This window comes from Astyanax mexicanus, chromosome 17 (genome assembly GCF_023375975.1).
Source record: "Astyanax mexicanus isolate ESR-SI-001 chromosome 17, AstMex3_surface, whole genome shotgun sequence".
Classification (NCBI taxonomy): Eukaryota; Metazoa; Chordata; class Actinopteri; order Characiformes; family Acestrorhamphidae; genus Astyanax; species Astyanax mexicanus.
This window is the reverse complement of record NC_064424.1, coordinates 45,515,432-45,535,261: the sequence shown is the minus strand read 5'-3', so window position 1 is coordinate 45,535,261 and position 19,830 is coordinate 45,515,432. Positions and strand designations below refer to the sequence as shown.

At 36.8% G+C, this 19,830-nt stretch overlaps 1 protein-coding gene across 1 annotated transcript in view; it reads left to right on the top strand.

Moving 5' to 3' along the window:
• The first annotated feature begins 6,999 nt into the window (after positions 1–6,999).
• LOC103041981 (ral guanine nucleotide dissociation stimulator-like) overlaps positions 7,000–19,830 on the top strand; it is a 94,441-nt gene continuing 81,610 nt past the window's right edge. The window contains exon 1 of the mRNA XM_049466355.1: positions 7,000–9,174. Within this exon, the coding sequence (XP_049322312.1) occupies positions 9,145–9,174 (30 nt within the window). The 5' untranslated portion in view covers positions 7,000–9,144. The remainder of the gene's footprint in view (positions 9,175–19,830) is intronic.

The following is a 19,830-nucleotide window of genomic DNA, read 5'->3' as shown; positions in this document are numbered from 1 at the left end:
ATATATATATATATATATATATATATATGATTCTTCATGTCTTCAGTTCACCTCCAGAGTGTCACTGCATGTGTGTGGCCTGTGTGTGTTTATATTGTTTTGGTCATTTCAGTTCAGATTTAATTGCTATTATAGATGGCTAATAGTTAATTATATAAACCAGACATGAGTCAGCAAGCCGAGCATGGTGGTCTTTAGTGAACTACCGCTTTTTTTTTTTTGGTTCTTCTTGAGTCTGTGTTTTCTCTCTAATCTCAGTTATGTGTTGATGTGTACAGAAGGGCTGGTTCTGAGCTGCTTGGGTCTCATTATTGGATCTTCTTCTTCTTCTTTTCAGTCTTCGGTGATTGTCTTTTTAAGACAGCACAGGAATGTTTACAGTTTGTTTTTTTGTTTTGTTTTTTCGTACACAAACTTATATATATATATATATATGTGATATAATGACTAATCCATGCTCCGCCCACAAATACATGCTTTTATGGCAGCGGTTGCTAGGTTAGACATGCTTCTAAATGACCGGGACATCCTCTGCTATGATTGTTCCATCGGGCCTCGTGTTCCCACCCACAGAGTGGCTGATATGCGCATACAGAAGTATAAACATGATCTGCTGCACAGCGTAGCACACTCTCGCTGGATATGAATACACTACAGCGTAGGTTCAATGCAGCAGTATAAATTGGACGTTTATACTTGTTTGTTTCTTGTGGGCATGTTCGAGGCTGTATATGCTGTCACGAATGGGCGTGTGTCAGCATGGCATGTTAGAAAACTACCTATTGAGCCATCCTATACTTCCTTCACTCTTTATTTTTCTCCAAATTGTATCTTTTCTCCCCTGTATTTGTATAAACTGTAAAGAGCGAATTGTGTTAGCATGCTAACAAGCTACCTATGGAGCCATCCTATACTTTCTTCCACTCTTTATTCTTCTCCAAATTGTATTTTTTCTCTCAAGTTTTCAGTTTCAACTGGAATCTATGCAGGTATGTCAATTTTTTTGTACTTTATTCTTCAAGTGCAAAAGCAAGTGCAGCAGTAAAAAAGCGCATTTGTGGGCAGAGCGTGGATATACAGTATCTAAAAATCGGTTGATTTTAACGAATGGAAATTACACAATAATATATCACACGAATGAGAAAATGACCTATTTTCTGTCGTTTTGATTCAGAACAAGTAGTTTTTCAAATTTGTTTGTGCATAATTTTTTTTTTTTTTTTTTTTTTAGGTGATGTTTCATAACCTGGTTGGTTTTTTTCTGGAACTGTGGCAAAAGCTTTTGTTTTATTCTCATCATTGTTTGCTTTTATGTTTGGATTATTTTAACACTAAATGTGTTTTGGGGGAAACTGGAGTTTATAGAGTTTATAGAGAGGATTTCTGAGGATTTCTTGTGGGTGTTCTTTTTTTATTATTATTATTATTATTTCTTTGATTATGACAGTATTGTTTTATTATATTAACCCATGTAAAAGAACACATTTTGCTCATTAATCTAATTTTTCCTTCTTAATTTTTCATTTTCAATCACTAATCACTTGTAATCAAATCAAACTGTATCTTGTCTGTTTTATTTGGGGAGAGATTTGATTGGAGTGAGATCAGAGCGGGTTTATTCGCTGCGGGTTGGTTTTAGCTCTGGTTTTAAGGCGGTATGAAGTCTATTATACTATATTATACTATAATGCACTGCTGTCACTCCCACTAGTGCTCCGCAGGCTATCAGTACCCGGGCAGTGGTGCGTTTATCTGTGAGGTTGAGGCGTTTCCCCCCCTCCCTCACTTCTCCACGCTAAACCCTTCACTGTGTTTATGCATTTGTAATGCGTGGTTGGCAGTCCGGGCACGCTGATAATCACCCCTATCAGCACTGGAGTGGGAGCATTAGGCTTTAACAGGGTTTTTTTTTTCTATTTCTTCAGTATCAGCAGTGTTCAGCATTTCTCTCCAAGACGCTGTCACGATATTCTCTCTCTCTCTTTTTCTCTATTTCTCTCTCTCTGCATTTTTTTTCTTTACATAGTCCTCACAGTTCCAGTCAGCAGAGTGTGACAGCAAGCACACAAATACCCAAATCACCCAGCAGAACAATAATCAGCGTATCACTCACTTTTCACCTTCAGTTGCCACTAAAAAAAATAATCGCTTATTTTTAATTTGTAGGAAATTTGAAATTGCAGGATTCATCGTTTATACAGTGTCTAGTTTAAACACTAGTTGGAGATCTGGAACTTGTTAGTCTGCTGTTCTTATTCGTTGACTGTATAAGACTTCCCTCATGGAGAAAACAGATTAAAGACTCTTAACACTCCAATAACCAGATATTCCTCTAGAGAGTGCACCTCCCAGCCCATAGAGTAAGTAGCTATTACCACAGCAATACACAGCAGAGCTAACAAACACCACTATCAGCTGTGATTGGTCTGCAGGGTGTAGGTTCAATGCTGAAGTACAAATTGGCCTTTACCCTGCGTTCACACTGTTACAATATTCTATCTCTTTCTCTATTTTTCTATTTCTCTCTCTCTGCAGTTTTTTACTTACGTAGTCCTCACAGTTCCAGTCAGCAGAGTGTGACCGCAAGCACACAAATAACCAAATCACCCAGCAGAACAATAATCAGTTTTCACTTTTCACCTTCTGTTGCCACAAAAATAAATAATAGCTTCTTCCCACTTTATCTACTTTATAAATTGTCACATAAATATACATTACTATTACTAATAGGGGTGTGATGAGACACTAATATCACAAGACGAGATGAGACACGATACTGGGTTCACGAGAATGAGACGCCTCGTGCCACGAGATCTCGTCACACCCTTAATGACTAAGGCTGACAATTAATAATAATAATAAAAAAAGTAAATTAATTCATACAATATTCTGTAATTATTCATTAATCGATTAATCGCATTTATCCTCCGTAGCACTGAAATGTAAAATAAAAGAATCAACAGTCAACATAAGATCATCACTTTATTTACTTTATTTCTATTCAAATAGTTTCAAGTACCATTACATTTCATAAACTCAACAGCATCAGTATAAACATGAAAGGCATAATGTGAAAACAGTGAGAGTTAATTATGATATTTGAGGCCCTATTTATCAGTCTAGTCAATTGTGGATCACACAGCTGGTTTTAGGGAGTGTTGGTGTGGTTTTTTGGGCGTAACGTGAAATAAACCAATGGGTTTGTCACTTTTCATTCCCTTTAAGAGCCGGGTGAGCTCTGACTTTGGCACGTAGGTATCTTGTTCGAACAGTAATGTTATTTTATTCTTTATTTTGTTTATTGATGAGTTAAAAATCTGGTTTGTCTCTTGACGACTGACTCTTGTCCAGGTTCATTTCAATCAGTGAAGCCTAAAATAAGTTCTAATACAGAAAACATTTAAACTAAACTGAGATGTTTATAATAAAGTAAAAAACTTTTCTCTATCCAATATATCATGCATTCTTTATTTCAGCACCCAACGCCTGCTTTATATCCCATCAAACATGCAAGTGCGTACTACTACACACAACATTTCTCCCAAATTCCAAATAAAAATATTGTCGTTTAAAGCATTTATTTGCAGAAAATGAGAAATGGCTGAAATAACTTTCAGACCTCAAATAATGCAAAGAAAACAAGTTCATATTCATAAAGTTTTAAGAGTTCAGAAATCAATATTTTTCCTGGAATAACCCTGGTTTTTAATCACAGTTTATTTTCATGCATCTTGACATCATGTTCTCCTCCACCAGTCTTACACACTGCTTTTGGATAACTTTATGCTGCTTTACTCCTGGTGCAAAAAATCAAGCAGTTCAGTTTGGTGGTTTGATGGCTTGTGATCATCCATCTTCCTCTTGATTATATTCCAGAGGTTTTTAATTTGGTAAAATCAAAGAAACTCATTATTTTTAAGAGCTTTCTTATTTTTTTTTCAGAGCTGCAGTTGTAGGATCTGGGTTTTTAAATGGTCAGGCTGAAGAATCTCAGCATGAAACTGAAGCTGTACAGCGTGTAACTGCAGAACAGCTGCTGTGGAAACTCGTCTACTGCCAGATTTCTGAAAGAGAGAGAGAATGTGAAGAAATGGAGGCCTTAAGTAAAGGAAGGTGCACCCTGGAAAAGAGAGAGAGAGAGAGAGAGGGAGGGAGGGAGAGACTGTTGACTGTACAGTAAGAACGGTGACTTCCATGACATGCAACATGTCGTGAGAAAGTAATTCAGGACTTAAAAATTGCAATGCAGGGAGTGGTAATGATTGTGACCGGCAGCATCTGGCTAGATTTGTCCATGTGAGCACACACAATGCAGGAGACCTCACACACATATTCATCCCATGTCAGTGCGGCATTCTTTAGCTTCCAATTTGTTCAACGTATCTTAAATTATCAAAGTTTATGAGTTTATAAGATGTCAGCCTTTTAACGTAAGGTTTTTATGTTCGTTTAATGAAGTGAAAATTTTAAATGAGTTAAACTAATTTGATTTGAGCTCATTGGTTCCTGCAACCACTTATTTGCAGAGTGGGAGTGTCTAGTGATGCCACAACACCAGGAGGGTGAAGCATTTATGCAGCATTTCCGAGTAGCATCACAGCGCTAACGCTCGGAGGAAAGGGCAGTGACTCTGTTCTGATACATCAGCTCACAGACGCAGCCTTGTGCTGATCCACATCACCCTAGGAGTGATGAGGGGAAAGAGAGAGCGCCATCTACTGTACTGTACCCACCCAGAGAGAGCAAGACCAATTGTGCTCTCTCAGGGCTCTGGTAGCTGATGACAAGCTGCATGACAGGGATTCGAACCAGCGCTCTCCCAATCATAATGATAATGGGTTCTGTTCGTCCACTTTTCTTTTCTAAAACTAGCGCCAGATCTGTTCGATATGCATAACATGTCTAATTAATATCACTGATCTCCCTCCTGTACTCTGTTTTTAAAGATCATTAAGATCATTAAGATCGCTGCAACCTAACTTTTGAATTGTAACTTATTGTAAATATTCTAATCTCGCTGGATGTAGGAGAGAACTGATGTAGCGTTTTTGCAGATTGATTTAATCGCCCTTTCTAACGTTACTTATATTCTTGTATATATATATATATATATATATATATATATATATATATACATATATATATATATATATTACTGTTTAACCGCTTATGGTGTGTGAATGAGAGTGTGGGTGTACAGTTGTGGTTGGATATTTACATACACTTTAACTACATCATAGACATCATCATCTTTATTTCTACACTCACTGTTCATATATTTTGTAGTTGTATAATAATTACATGCTATTTATCTGTATACTTTATTATTATTATCCTTCTTTCACCCTGTTTTTGGGGCTGAACAGAGTAAAATGAGAATAATATTAAAGTTCAGTTTAAATACATCACTCCAAACCTAATTATGCCATATCGTTAATACCCATGATCAATTAATGCAAACTTCCAACTACAGCTGTGTGTCTCAGTTTATGTTATTGTAAGTGTGTGTGTGAGTGTGAGTGAGTGTGTGTAGTATTTTTTGATTTACAACTCTTTCCTTCTCTATTTTATTTGCACGTGGAAACATTTTGTATGTTACTGCAGTCCTATACATGTTTTTACAGTGTTTGCATCTGCACAATTTCTGCTTCGTCTCTTTTCACACCAAAAGAGTCCTAGTCCCAGTGTACTATGTGGCCCCTTTGGGGAAATTAATTAATTGCCCATCCCTGCTGTAAATGAACCAGTGGTATGTTAATCAATTCAATTTTACGATCGTTACAATCGTTTGATGTTAAATGCAAGAATTTTAAATTAAAAATGTAAAAACTCATAATTTCATATGTGATTTGTTTTTTCACCTCTGCCCCTCACAATCAGAATTTTAGGAAAAAATGGAAACATTTATCTTTTCTTTATTTCTTTCTAATTTGTTTCATTTTTGAATCTTGTAACAAAAGTAAGTTGGATCATACCGTCATATTTGTGTTACAAGTAAACATCAAGTACTGAAAATTAAGAGAATATTCACTTTTTATTTTTTCCTAAAATTGTCTGTGCAAAAAGCTAAAATGAAAAACTAGAAAACTGAAACATTAAATGAAAAAACATTTATTTTTCACCTAAATAATTAAGTATTTTTTATTTTAGAATTTAGCTTTAGTGAGGAAATGGAAGTGCTAAATGTTACACTGACCTAAATGGTACTTGTGTATGTTTAAAAAAAAAAACTAAATAAAACAGTCTAAAAGAAACAGAATAACTGTCTATAAAAATTGTAATCGTAATTGCTTATCTACAAGATTTATTTGATCTATACTTGTGCATCTCAAAAAATAGAATATCATTAAAAAGTTACTTTATTTCAGTAATATAGTTCAAAATGCGAAACTCTTATATAGATGTATTACACACACAAAGAGTGATCTATTTTAAGCATTTATTTTATTTAACTTTTATTGTTGATGATTATGGTCACTTACAGCCAATAAAAACCCTAAAATCAGTGTTTTAGAAAGTTAAAATATTATATAAGAGCAATTGGTACTTTTGGCAGTGTGGGCAGTGTGCCAAATCCTGCTGGAAAATGAAATCCACATCAAGTTGTCAGCAGAGGGAAGCATGAAGTGCTGTAAGATTTTCTTCACACTTTACACTAGATCTCGAGCAGTTTGGACTGTGTGTCTCTCCACTCTTCCTCCAGACTCTGCTCCCTTGATTTACAAATGAAATGTAAAATTTACTGATGATCAGTGATGGTTTGGAGAGACATGTCATCTGCTGGTGTTGATCCACTGTGTTTTATTATCAAGTCTAAAATCTTACAGCACTTCATGCTTCCCTCTGCTGATAATAACTGTTATGGAGATGCGGATTTCTTTTTCCAGCAGGACTTGTCACACTGCCCACACTATATGTAGTGTATGTATGGTGAATGTGTGTAGAGGCTGCACTGCGCTGATCCGGGCAGCAGGGGGAGCAGTGCGCGTGGTGCTGCTGGTGATCCGGGGCAGATTGGGCTCAGCCTTCATTTGTTATTATTCCCGCAGCGCAGCGCTTTAAAAAATCCAGGTCAGACCCGCGTTAGGACGCTGCTGCGGCTCGCGCTGCCGGTTCTGGAGGAGCTGGACGGGACCGGAAGCGTACAAAAGAGGGCGGTGTTGGTGCGGCTTGCCCCGGGGAGGCGGCGTCGTCGAGCATCCGGGGAAGATGCGCCGAGGAGCCGCAGATTCCCCAGCGCTGTGAGCGGAGAGCGGATCCGGAGCCGGAGCCTGGGCTGTGCGGGCTGGACCGGGGGTTTCTGAGGGGTTCTGAAGGGTTCTGGTGGAGGTTATTGTGGGGGATCTCTGGACTGGACTGTGTGCTTGGATTTTGCACTGGAACTGGACCTTTAAAATCCTGTTTTTAGCTGATTTTTGCTGTTTTTTCAGCACTGGTTGATGCTCTCCTCTGTGTGGTGGGAGCATCTTGGAGCAGAGAAGCAGCAGCATCAGCAGGAGGAGGAGGAGGAGAAAAAAGAAGGAAGAAAAAGGAGGAGGAGGAGGAGGAGGATGGGGAAAAGAAGGCTGTACAACCCGGCGAGGAAGGACAGGGAGTGTGTGTAGCCTTTTAAACACACCATCGTCCATTTTGGATGTCCATGAGAGATGGGAGTGTGATTAAAACAGCTAGAATTCATCCTTTTTTATCTTATTTTATATTTTTGGGAAACATTGGGATCATTGGGAGGGAATAACAGCTCTGAATCTGTCCACACATAAAGAAAGAAATGAATGCAGGCAGTGAGTGAATGAATGCATGGATTAAAAGGAAGAACTACATGGATTTTGCACTGAATTTTACTAGTCAAGCAATTTAAGTGTATGAAAAAAAATTGGGACAAAAAAAAAGAATAAATTAAAAAAATTATGATGGAATACTGAAGCATATATTCCTATATATCTGTCACCACTGTCAGTCTGAGCATCGTCCATTTTGACAGCACTAAAAAAATAGCATCCATCCTTTTGGGGTCATTTTGGGATCATCTGGATTTAAAAAAAAAAAAAATTAAGGATCATCAGGATATATATTTGAGATCATTGGGATTTTTGGGATCAACAACAATGGCAAATGCATGGAAAACGTGGAATAATATGGAATAAAAGCTACACATAGGGTTGTAAGGCTGCATTCATCCATGGTTATTTCTATGTTCTATGTTATATTTCTATATGTGTGCCAAGTGCATGCAAAAATGGGAAGAAAATAAGCAGCTAGGAACATGAGCCTGGAATTCCCAAGCCTCTTCCAGCAGTCTGACACTCTGAGAAACACTAACATTGACCTGCTTTCGGTTTAAGTAACCTAAAACTAAATCTTAACTCGGATAGGCCTACACATTAACACTAATTTAATAACCTACCGGCCTACTAGGCCTCGTTTATGCTTTTAAGCTTTTATATCCATATTTTTACATAGATTTTTTAAAAATCTAACTTGGAAAGATAGAGCAACTCTGGAAATGACAGTAAACCAAAAAATAAAAAATAATACAATTTTTATTTGATTTTTCCAGCAGTGAATAAAGAGAGAAAGAAAGACCTTATCTTGGTCAGGATGGTCAGCACCATAAACTCTGTCACCAGCCGATATTCCTCTTAACTTGATATCATATCAGCCTGGATGGAGAAAAAATGGACATAAGGACACATCTGAGGCCTTTTTCAGGTTTATCCCACTTTTCCCAGCCTGACACATTTTTTTAAAACCAGCTTTAAACCAGGTCGTTTGGTGGAGCTGAATCGCTGAATGTGGATTACTCTGGCATCTCCAGGGTTAAATAGAAGAACATACCAGTGGACCTGCAACACAACAGTGGGCCTTTTTGTTTTTGGATTTGCTTTTCATGACAGGCCATTGTCCTCGTTTTGAACTGTCCTCCATCATCTGTCACAAACGGGTCTAAATGCTTTTGGGCTGGATCCACTTTTTCCACTTTTAAAGCTTTGAAACCAGTGAGCCAAGTGCTCTTTCTGTTTCCAGACGCATCCTCAGGGTCCAAATCCCAGCATATGTGGAGTTTTTGGCCTGGAAGCGGAGATTTAAGGGTCAGAGCTGAAACACCGCGGCCGGAAACAGCGAGGAAGGGGCTATGAATCCTAGATGATGATGATGATGATGCTGGATACACAGGTAAACAATTTACATTTTGATTCAGTGTGATGTGCTGGAGTTTTCCAGACTACACTCCAGAGCTGGACTGATTTTTTTGGATCTGAATGATATTGTTGATATGAGGGGTGGCAAAAAGTAGTATTGCAAATAAAAAAATTTAATTAAAGAAAATCTTATCTTTACAATTAGCCAATTACCTTTATTTTAAGGGCAAAAGCAAAGCCATTAACCCTCCTGTTACCCTCCTGTTACCCTCCTGTTACTCTCAGATTTATAATTATCTAATACCCTTCATTATTTGGCTTATTGTGTCCCAGCAATTTAAACTACAGATACATTCTTAGACAGTATGCAATTATCACGCAATGCGCGTTTTAATGCTCATTGCTATCTTACACCACACCAACAGCCTATTTTCATGCTATGCACCTGCGTTCGCTTAAATAGCAACGGTGCTTCTAAATATTTTTTTACGCTGATGTGAGTGGTGATATTAAAATAAGGTGTGTTTAGGTACATTTTTGGAGTTTTGCTTGTTTATCTTGACAACAGAAAACACAGGTGCAACACTGACTGAATACAACCTAGACAGACGCCAACAATCAGACGTTCATTGCTATCTTTGCAGTTAATTATCACAAGCACAGATTATATTATGATTTTTTTGCAGATTATACAATTGTATACCATAGTGAGCTTAATATTATTTAACACAAATGTGTAATCTGCTAAAACGGCCTGTGGTCAACATTGACCGGTCAAAGAAAACCGACACATATATTTATTTAGTTGATTTTCTTTAGTTGATTTTTGCTTGTTATTTATGATAAATCATAAAATATGAAGCGCAAAATGATTATTTCAGATACATTGAAATACATTGACTTATGTTAGACAACAGGAGGGTTAATAATGAAAAATTATTACAATAATAATGTACAATAGTGTAACTGATTTGGGTTGATTAATAATGCATTATTTCAGTAATGGTAGTTTTTAGGTAGTGTTTCTTGTAAAGTTGGTACAATAGTTCTATTTAAAAAAAAATAATATTACAACTGATATATAACTAAATGTGTTGATGTTGAATCTAATCAGAAATCAATTAGAAATGAATTGTGATCCTGTAACTCAGAGTGAAATCAATTTTATTTGATCTGTTTATCGAAACCAGTGGTGATTGATACCCAACACAAATCATGATACTTACCGTGATAGTAAAAAGGGCCATTAGAAAAAAAAACACCATATAAAATTATGAATACAAGTACATTAGTACATATTTATTTCACACAGTAACTGTAAATATAAATAAAATCAATGTAATTAATCAGTTATGTGCTCTTTATAACTAAACATTCAGTTTTCCATTGTTTTCTAAGTGCTCACATTGTGTATAATATCTATAATAATACATATAAAGATCTAAAGTAGTGTAATTTCATAATGTCAATATCAAGATTATGATAAAAAAGAAATCATCACCAACACACTGGATTAATTTCCTATCTAGAACAAAAGTAGAGCGTGTGAATCCGTGTCACGACTGTGCGGGCTGGCCTGTTTATTTTTCTCTATGTAAAAAAGCAGCAGGTCAGACTGAGAGATCTAGAGCAGGACACACACAAATGGACGCAGTTTGGACGCAGTTGCTCGAACTGATAGAAATAAATTAGCATAACAATGCTTTCCTATTCAGACAATGGCCCCGGGCTGGGAATCATCCCTCTATACTCTTTACAAAGGGGATTACAGGCCTGGCACGAGGCCACGTCTTTTGTATGCTGTTATGGCACGCGGAACCTGGCCGGTGCACAGTGGAGACGTTTGTATTTGTGTGTGTGTGTGTGTGTGTGTGTGTGTGTGTTCTAGGCCTCCACAATACATCATTTGTTAATCATCATTAGTATGTTGACTTTGGCAGTACTGATATTAAAGATACTGAAAGATAGAAGATGCACACGAAATGTGATGATGTGATCATTTGCTATTGTTATTCTTAAACAACATAAAAAAGTGTTAAAAATGGGCCTACATCTACTTTATAGAGAAATATCTTGTTTAAATAAATTAAATTCAGTAATCCAGTGTCATGTAGGGCTGCAACTAATGATTATTTTGGAAGTCTATATAAAATAATCTGATAATTATTTTTTAGTTTAGATTAGTTGATTAGTTGATTAGTCAAAGATTATTTCTGCCATGTTCTCCATCCCAAAAAAATGATAGAAACATCTGAAAATGAGATTTAAAAGGCATTTAAAGGTCTAGATGTTGTTTAAACGTAAAGGGAAAAAAACAATATATAGTGAGTAAATATGTAATCTGTTGTGTTTGGTCACTTTTGGAGTCACAAACTAAGTTTACCCATCACCCTTTGCGCTTCTGTCCCCAGCACTTTGTGTAGTGTGGTACTGTTAACAAATAACAATTTGTACAATTGTTAATTTGAAATTTAACAATGAAATTTGTAGTCGACAAATTTAAATAATCGACATTGTGGATAGTTGAGTATAAATGAGTCAATATCTTGGCCTTACTTCACATTATAAGTGTGTATGTTCTTTTTAAAATACAGTAGGTCTCAGCATGCAGTTAATTCCTGTGTTATTTGTGCGAATAACACATCAGTGTTTATATGATTTACCCAGAAATTCAGAGCTAAGAAACAAATGGTTAGAATTAGTCTATAGAGGAAAAACACCACCAGCCAAGTACAATTGAGATAGGTAGGTGTATTTTTAGAATAGTTCTGTTTACACTAGTTAAAAGTAAAAATCCATCCCGGGATTATTTTTGCTTCAACTACCTGGGCGGCTCTGCTGAGGCTTAGCCAACAAAACCCCGGGGTGGATTTTGACTTTCTAGACCTGAACTACTACCCACCTCTGTGTGTAAGTAACTATAGGTTTAAATAGGATCTCCGGTGGATTTGGCGTTTTACTCGTTTGACTCTAAGACTAGGTCAGTGGCTGAACTGCACTTAGCAGGGCATTATTACACATGTTGTAAAGTAACATATGACATTGCAAAGACTGTTATTAGTGTAAAAATGTCTTTATTTTAAAACATTTCTAACTGTTGTTTCTCTCACTGCCTCACAGTGATGTTAGCCAATCAGAGGCTGAGGATATAGGTTTGCAAGGATGAATATTCATGAGCAAGAGCTGAAATATTGTGGTTTTTCCCACTCCACTCCTCCACCGGACTAAAGCAGTGTTATACCGGATCACCGGAGCACTTTTTTTTCATAGAAAACAGCTAACAGGGCATTTATTTATACTAGTAACCACAACTAGACATTTTAAAATAATTGATGAATAAAACGATGGAATAAGACCGTAAAAATATAAATATATGACACTACATATTAATAGAATACGATACGAGACCATCGGAAAGACACGATACATTGCGATACCACCCCTAACAACTCCTCAATTGAATGTGAATCTGATAGTTATTTTCTGTATTGTCTCTGTATTCGAACATGAGGAATGGACCAATAGAAAAGCTCCAAAACCACAAAACTATTTTTTTTTGGTTGTATTTTAATTTTAATCCACAACACTTCAGTCACATCTACGTCCACAGTGATCACTCCACCTCACCAGTACATCCGTCCATCAGCAGTAAGAGAGATCGTGCTAGTCTGAATGGAGTGAATGGGATGGATGCTGGTGCTGAGGGTTATCTGTCAGGTCCTGTATCTCAGGAAGGGTGTCCAGGATTGCTTTTCAGGAACTGGATTTATATCCACACACACACACATGCACACAGACACACACATGCAGTATACACCACAGGAAGAGAGAGTGTGTGGTGGGGAATAGTGCAGATATTTCAGTCACCATGGTTACCGGCGAGAAAAATCCTGGTCAGTGGAGTTGATTTATATTCTGCTCTTTTACCCTTAGCGAAAAAAAAAAACAGAGACTGACTCAGTACTGCTGGAACATTTGCTGCATATAGAGCGCTGAAGTCACGTCATCATTTTTGTAGTCGGTTACATGTTGTTATGCCTGTATTTGGTGCTGAAATGAATGGGGTTTTAGTAGTCAAAATGCTAATATTGCAACCTGTACGCTAATGCTAATGCACAGCAATTGGTAGTAGATGGTAGTAGGCTAGCAGGCTATAGCTGTCAGTAGCACTCAATGAAATTGTCAAACTCAGCTGCCTTGGTACAAAAAAGAAAGTTATTCCTCTTTAAGATAGTATAGTAAGCCTGTGTTTCAATAAAAATAACAATTTTTGATGCCACATATCATTATATCGATATATTGTCCCGCCCTAGGGCAGCCTATTATCCAAAACGAGTCAGTACCTAAAGTCACATACGCTCTTGTGGCTGAATGCAATTCTGAAACAGAAATGTTCTAATGAGGCTGCTACTGCTAACAACTTTTTTATGGAGATGCGGATTTCATTTTCCAGCAGAACTTGGCACACTGCAAATAGGACCAGTTTCACATTTTTTTTAAACTAAATTACTGAAATAAAATGGCTTTTAAATGATATTTTTCTTAATTTTCTGTGAGGCACTAGCTCTAGCTAGCCCATGCTTGGTGTTAGGCATGGTTTCAATAGTTAGTAGTCCATGTTTGTTTATCTGCTTCAGATGCCTGAAGTAATGGACATAATTCTATACAGCAACTAAACCAGCTGTATGTGTATGTGTGCATTTGAAAGCCTGTGTCAGATAGATGTTAAACATATGTGTCTAAATAAGAATCTACCAAAGATAAAATAAGATAAAATGGGGTGTGCAAAAGGGGTGGGCGATATGGCTCTAAAATAATATCACGATATTTCATGGTATTTTCACGATAACGATACTTTTGGCAATATGACAAAACACTGAATTATTTAGAAAAATTATTTAGAATTTTATTATTGTATGGAATATGATATGGCTAATTGAGATATTTAAAATAATAATTTTATCAGATTTGTAACAGAAGTCAATGATCCAGAATGTCATAATAATAATAATAATAATGCATTCAAAATATCTCCATATATCCAGCATTAAAGTAAAATAAATGATACTGGACGGATATAATCTGTCTCTAGTAGATATATACTGGGAAATAAGAACAGTGTGAATTTAATTTTGAATTATTTTGCTAAAAACTGCAAAAAAGTACAACCCTGATGTGATAATTAGGGGTGGGTGATATGACACGATATTTCAGGGTATAATATCGTTCCCGATATTTAAAATTTTTGGCGATATTATCACATACGATACGATATGGCACACCCCTAGTGTGCAGCGATAAATACACAAAATGTAAGAAGCACAGGTATCAGCAAATAATGACTCTACTGAATAAATGTGTCTATATTGGGTCTATTATTGAGTAAAGTGTATAGAGTATCCAGGAGTGAAGATGAACAGGATGTGCAGTAAAGTGTCAATAGTGCAGATAGCAATAGTAAAAACATAATGTAGTAAAAATGCATTTTTTAGAGTTGAGTATTTCACTGCATTGATTTTGGTGTGTGTTTTCTGTGTGTCTGTTTGCTTGGTTTGTTTGATTTCTGTCTTTGATTTCTAAAGACCGAGAGCCTCTGGACTCGGTGAACTCTCTCTCCTCAGCCGGGCTTGTGTTTATCATTTATTAATATACTGTAATGCATTATATATCACACACACAGCCTCTGAAATCTTCGAGTGCAGATTGCAGAGAGCCTTTCCTGACAGACGAGTGGAGGAGCAGCTCATTTATTAGCTTTTTAGTCAGTTGTTAAATCTTTAGGAAGAAAGCTTGGGGGTGAAAACTAATCTAGACTAATCTGCACTGATTCGGATCTGAACAGATTGGGTTTATTGGTTTGTTACTATCCAGTAAGACTCATTTATCACGTTAGTCGTAATATTGGTCTTTTCAAAACTGATATCTCTGAAGTGTACAGTGTTATTCAGATTCAGAGAGAGAGAGAGAGAGAGAGAGAGAGAGAGAGAGTAGTGGAGCTGAGATGATGATATGTGGTATGTGGTCAAGTAGATCAATGATAAATGAGAGTAGAAACCTTCACTGATCTGCCTGGAGACATCGATACACACACACACACACACACACACACACACACATCTACAGCTCTCAGTTTGGGTTGTAGGATCTTCCATTCATCTCCTCTCTCTCTCTCTCTCTCTCTCTTTATTCTTAATGGATTAATGGATTAACTTCTCCAAAATTAACACTGATGCAACGTACACTTTAGACAAAAGTAATGAGACACTGTTCATTTATTGTTACTTCTGAAATCAAGAGTATTAAAAATATATGATCCTGTTTTTGATGTAGAGACACAGTTCCACTGCTCCACAGCTTAATGCTTTAATGGACTTTAGACTTATCTAGTTCACACCTGAACGTTAGCTCCTGTTTGGTACCAGTAGGTTCATGTTTATGTGCTTTAAAGAGTCCTATTCTTTTGGCAGTATTTATTTTTTCACCAGGACGATACATACAAGCTATGTGTGTATCTGTGTAAGCTGTGGGTGACAACCTAGAGGATGCTTTCACACCTTCCTTGTTTGGTATGGACCTTTTGATTTTTCAGTTTCAAAAATTCAGACCAAATTACAGGACGTTGAGGCAGACTATTGTCATTCATTCAATACAAATGTCTTCATTACTCTGTAGGTAGAAGTATAGATACTAGAGTTCAAAAAAATACTTCTGTAGAAGATGAAAAAGTATCAACTCAAGCTTTTTACTCTAAGGAAAAGTGTTTAAAAAAGTACTGGTTTTATACTACTTAAAGTATAAAAGTAAAAGTAATTTAAGGGGAAAAAAAAGTCCTATAGTGCACGCCCCCTCCCCAAAACATATTTTACACATCTAAAAGCCATTATGACTATAATGTTCTCTGATTAAACAATAGAAGAAGAAAAAGAACAGTTTACCCTGGTGATTCCTGTATCTACTGTAACTGTAGAGAATTAACCCTAATTAATAAACATGAATAAAAGGATTCAGAGGGAAATCTGTTACACTGATTCTGCTTTGTGAAACACGTGCACTCAAAGGGAGTCAAATTCTGGCAGGGACACAGAATTTGGCACAACACCTGAAGGAAAACTTGTCGGATTTACAGCACTGATGCCCGCCCTTCTACAAACCAATTAATGTGAAGTAAAGAAAGACTCAGAAGCCCACAGAATTGATAACGACAGGACATGATATGCATGATATGGTGGCTCACAAGCAGGCTGTGGTGTTATCCACTGCGCCACACCAAAACTATCTGCACCAAAGTGGACATATATAGTGTATTTTTAACTCCAGACTTCCACTTTTTTTTTAACTGAGGAAGGTTCTGACTCAGAACAGTTAGTTTCAGTACAGTTTCTCGGGCCGGGCTGAAGATGCCATCAGTCTCTGGGCTGTGTTTGCAGTTCTGACCCTCAGGCTGGTTAAACATTAAGCCGGGTCTGTATATCAGACCTGTCAGAGCTCAGGAACTGATCCGGGGTCAGCCGCTCATGTCTGTGCACTGTGAATCCGGCTGCAGCACTGACTGTAGATCAGTGGTGGTGTGTGTGTGTGATGTTTGCCGTGTGTGACCTCTGGTGTTTGCCTTTGATCTACTGATTTCCTGATCATTTCAGCATGTGCTCAGTTTCACTGCACTCGTATGGGGTTACTCCATACCAGGCTGCTCTCTGTGGGTTATAGGGTTATACACAGTGTGTTTATATACAGAGTGATTATATACAGCGTTTATATACAGTTTGTCTATATACAGGAAGAAACACTGCAGGAAAACACTATTGCAGTGTCAGGATTTTTTGGCAAAAATATGAAGGCCTTTTATATTATATTATATTATATGATTTTATATTATAGTATATTATATTATATTATATTATGTTATATTATATTATACCACTTTTTTTTTTACAAACTCTTTTTAAGGGTGCCTTATCTAACATATAGACAGTCAGTTTAGTCATTTATTATGTTATTATAGTTAAATGAATAAAGTTATTAACAGAAATGGTAAAGTAAGATAAGCATCTAGTAAGATCTGAGGTTTAACAGTAGAAACTAATGTGGAATCACTACTTAATACACGGCAGGCCACTGTTGCCCTTCCTATTTATGTGTTTTAACTACTTATTGATGGTTTATAACCTAATTAATAACCATTAATTAACTCCTATATACACCTATTTCAAACCCTTATAAGGTAGCCTTATTTTAAAAGTGGTACCTATTATATTATATTATATTACTTTTTTTTATTATTATGACTACCCTATTAAGTAATTTATTATAAGTTTAGCTTCAATTGTTAACATGTTATTTCTGTTTAATATTTTAATAATTTTATTGGTTGTTTTAAAATCTTTTAAAACCTATTTTTAAGTACATTTAAAATATATTTGCAAATATATTTTATATCGTTATTGTGCTCCTTATTCTGGTTTTACATATGCCATTTTATGTATCCTACTTTGTTCATTTTTTATAAATTAATCACAATCCTATATATTTTTGTTGTTTCCTTTTTTTTAAGTTATTTTTTATTTGTATTTATTTGTATTTACCTCCATTGATTTTAGTGTATTAAATATTGTTTTTTAATTTTCTCTCTTAATAGGGCACATTAACAGTTCCTCTCCCATGACATTTGGCATGCCAGTATTTGTCCAAATGTTTGTGGACACCTCCTCTAATGAACTCATTGCAGATAAACACAGATGTGCAAATGCACACACATACACACACACACACACACACACACATAGCTTGTCTAGTCCCTGTAGAACAGAAGTATTGCCAATAGAATAGGACTCCCTGGAGCAGATAAACAAACATGAACCTGTTATATGATTATGATTTTGCATGGGAAGAGTTGAAGATGGAAGCAGTGTAATGGATTCACTAATACTCTAATGGCTGAATGCAATCAAATCGTCACAGCAATGCTCCAGACTCCGGACAGTAAAGACAGGATATTTTTTTAAAATACTGTTGATTTTAGAAGAAACAGTGGATGTGGAGGTGTCCCGTTATTTTTGTGCGTATAGTGTATTTTGCGATTCTGAGAGGGCGGGGCTTATAGGGGCATGCTGTAAAAATCCAAGAACAGAATGTGTGGCAAACAGACTCTGTAGAAGCAACAGCTGACGTGAAATTTGTGTGAAATTCATGGACATTTACGCAATTCCATGATCCCGTCCGGACACTTTTGGGAAAAAGTGGACGTAGCGTCTCCGAATTCGTACAGCAGTAGTGGAGAAGCTGCAGCAGAAAGCAGGAGGAAACCTGAGACATGAAAGCCTGGAGCTCACTGCCTGGATGTGTCCTGAGACTTCAGGCTGGGAATTCAGACACCAGCTGTTCAGGAATATTTATGTGTGTGTGTGTGTGAGTGTGTGTGTGTGTGTGAGACTACAGAACTGAAAACAGTAGTAGCAGCCTTTTTGTGGCCTCTGTTTTCTCTGTCCTTTTTTGTCCATGTTTAGAGAAAAGTGCATCATACAGTGACTGATTAAAACACTATATGGACAAAAGTAATGGGACACCTGCTCATTCATTGCAGTTTTTCCTGCTTTTGTTGGAGTAACAGTGCATCTCATCCCAAAGGTACTAGAGTATTTAATGGAGCTCCATTGCTCCACAGCTCAGTGCTGGGGGGGGGGGGGGGGGGGGTTACAGCTCTTCAGCCCACAGCTAGCATAAGGCATGGTGCAGGCAGAGAGAGAGTTCATGTTTATTTATATAAGTCCTAATCTGTTGGTTGAGGACTTCTCTACAGGGATTAGAACAGTGTACATTTGTACATCTCTGATCAACTAATGTAATTTAAGGTAGATTAATATATTTATTACAAGGTGTGTCCACAAATATTAGGACTTTTTGACATAATGTGAATCTATATGGAAATGGAAATGCTCCAGAATGTGAGAGATTGACTTTTTTCTGCTGGTCGTTGATCATTTTTGAGTGTGAATGGATCATGTTTTTTTTAAACAATAGAAGAAGAAAAAGAACTGATGTTGTGCCGAAATCTGTCTTTCCTTTAAGTGCATGTGCAACACACAGCAGTATGGGTACAACAGATTGCAGATGTGCCGCAAAGCACCGTCCAAACCAAAGTTTTGATCAGCTGAACCAATCAGAGGAAGTAGTGCTGGGCAGTATATTGGTTCATCTGGTATACCGGAGGGGAAATAAAGCCAAAGCCTTAATTTTAATTCCTAGTGTTTTTTTAATATTATATATACTTGTAACAGTAGAGTAGATCACAGACCTATATTAAGTATTTATATATTTATAAACAGAAATAAAGGGAATCTGAGAATACACTGTAACACTGAATCCACTGTGTGACACACATGCATGCAGTGGGAGTCTGATTCTGGCAGGGAGGCAGAATTTGGCACAGCACCTGAGAAGTTTCATTTACTAAACTGCGGTGTGAAACCGAAACTAACCGGACTAAATTATTTCTAGGTGAGAAAAAACAGGTTTAGGGATTACTGGACACTTTCACAGTTTGTGGGGAGTGTGTGATGATTAGCAGCATGCTAATTTGTGGGCTATAAGCTTCTATTACATGTTAGCTCCATGTCTTTTCTGATCACCTTCATCTGCTATAAGAGAGAAACTCATGGAAAATTGATTTTTTCACTCGACTGCTTCCCTGCTT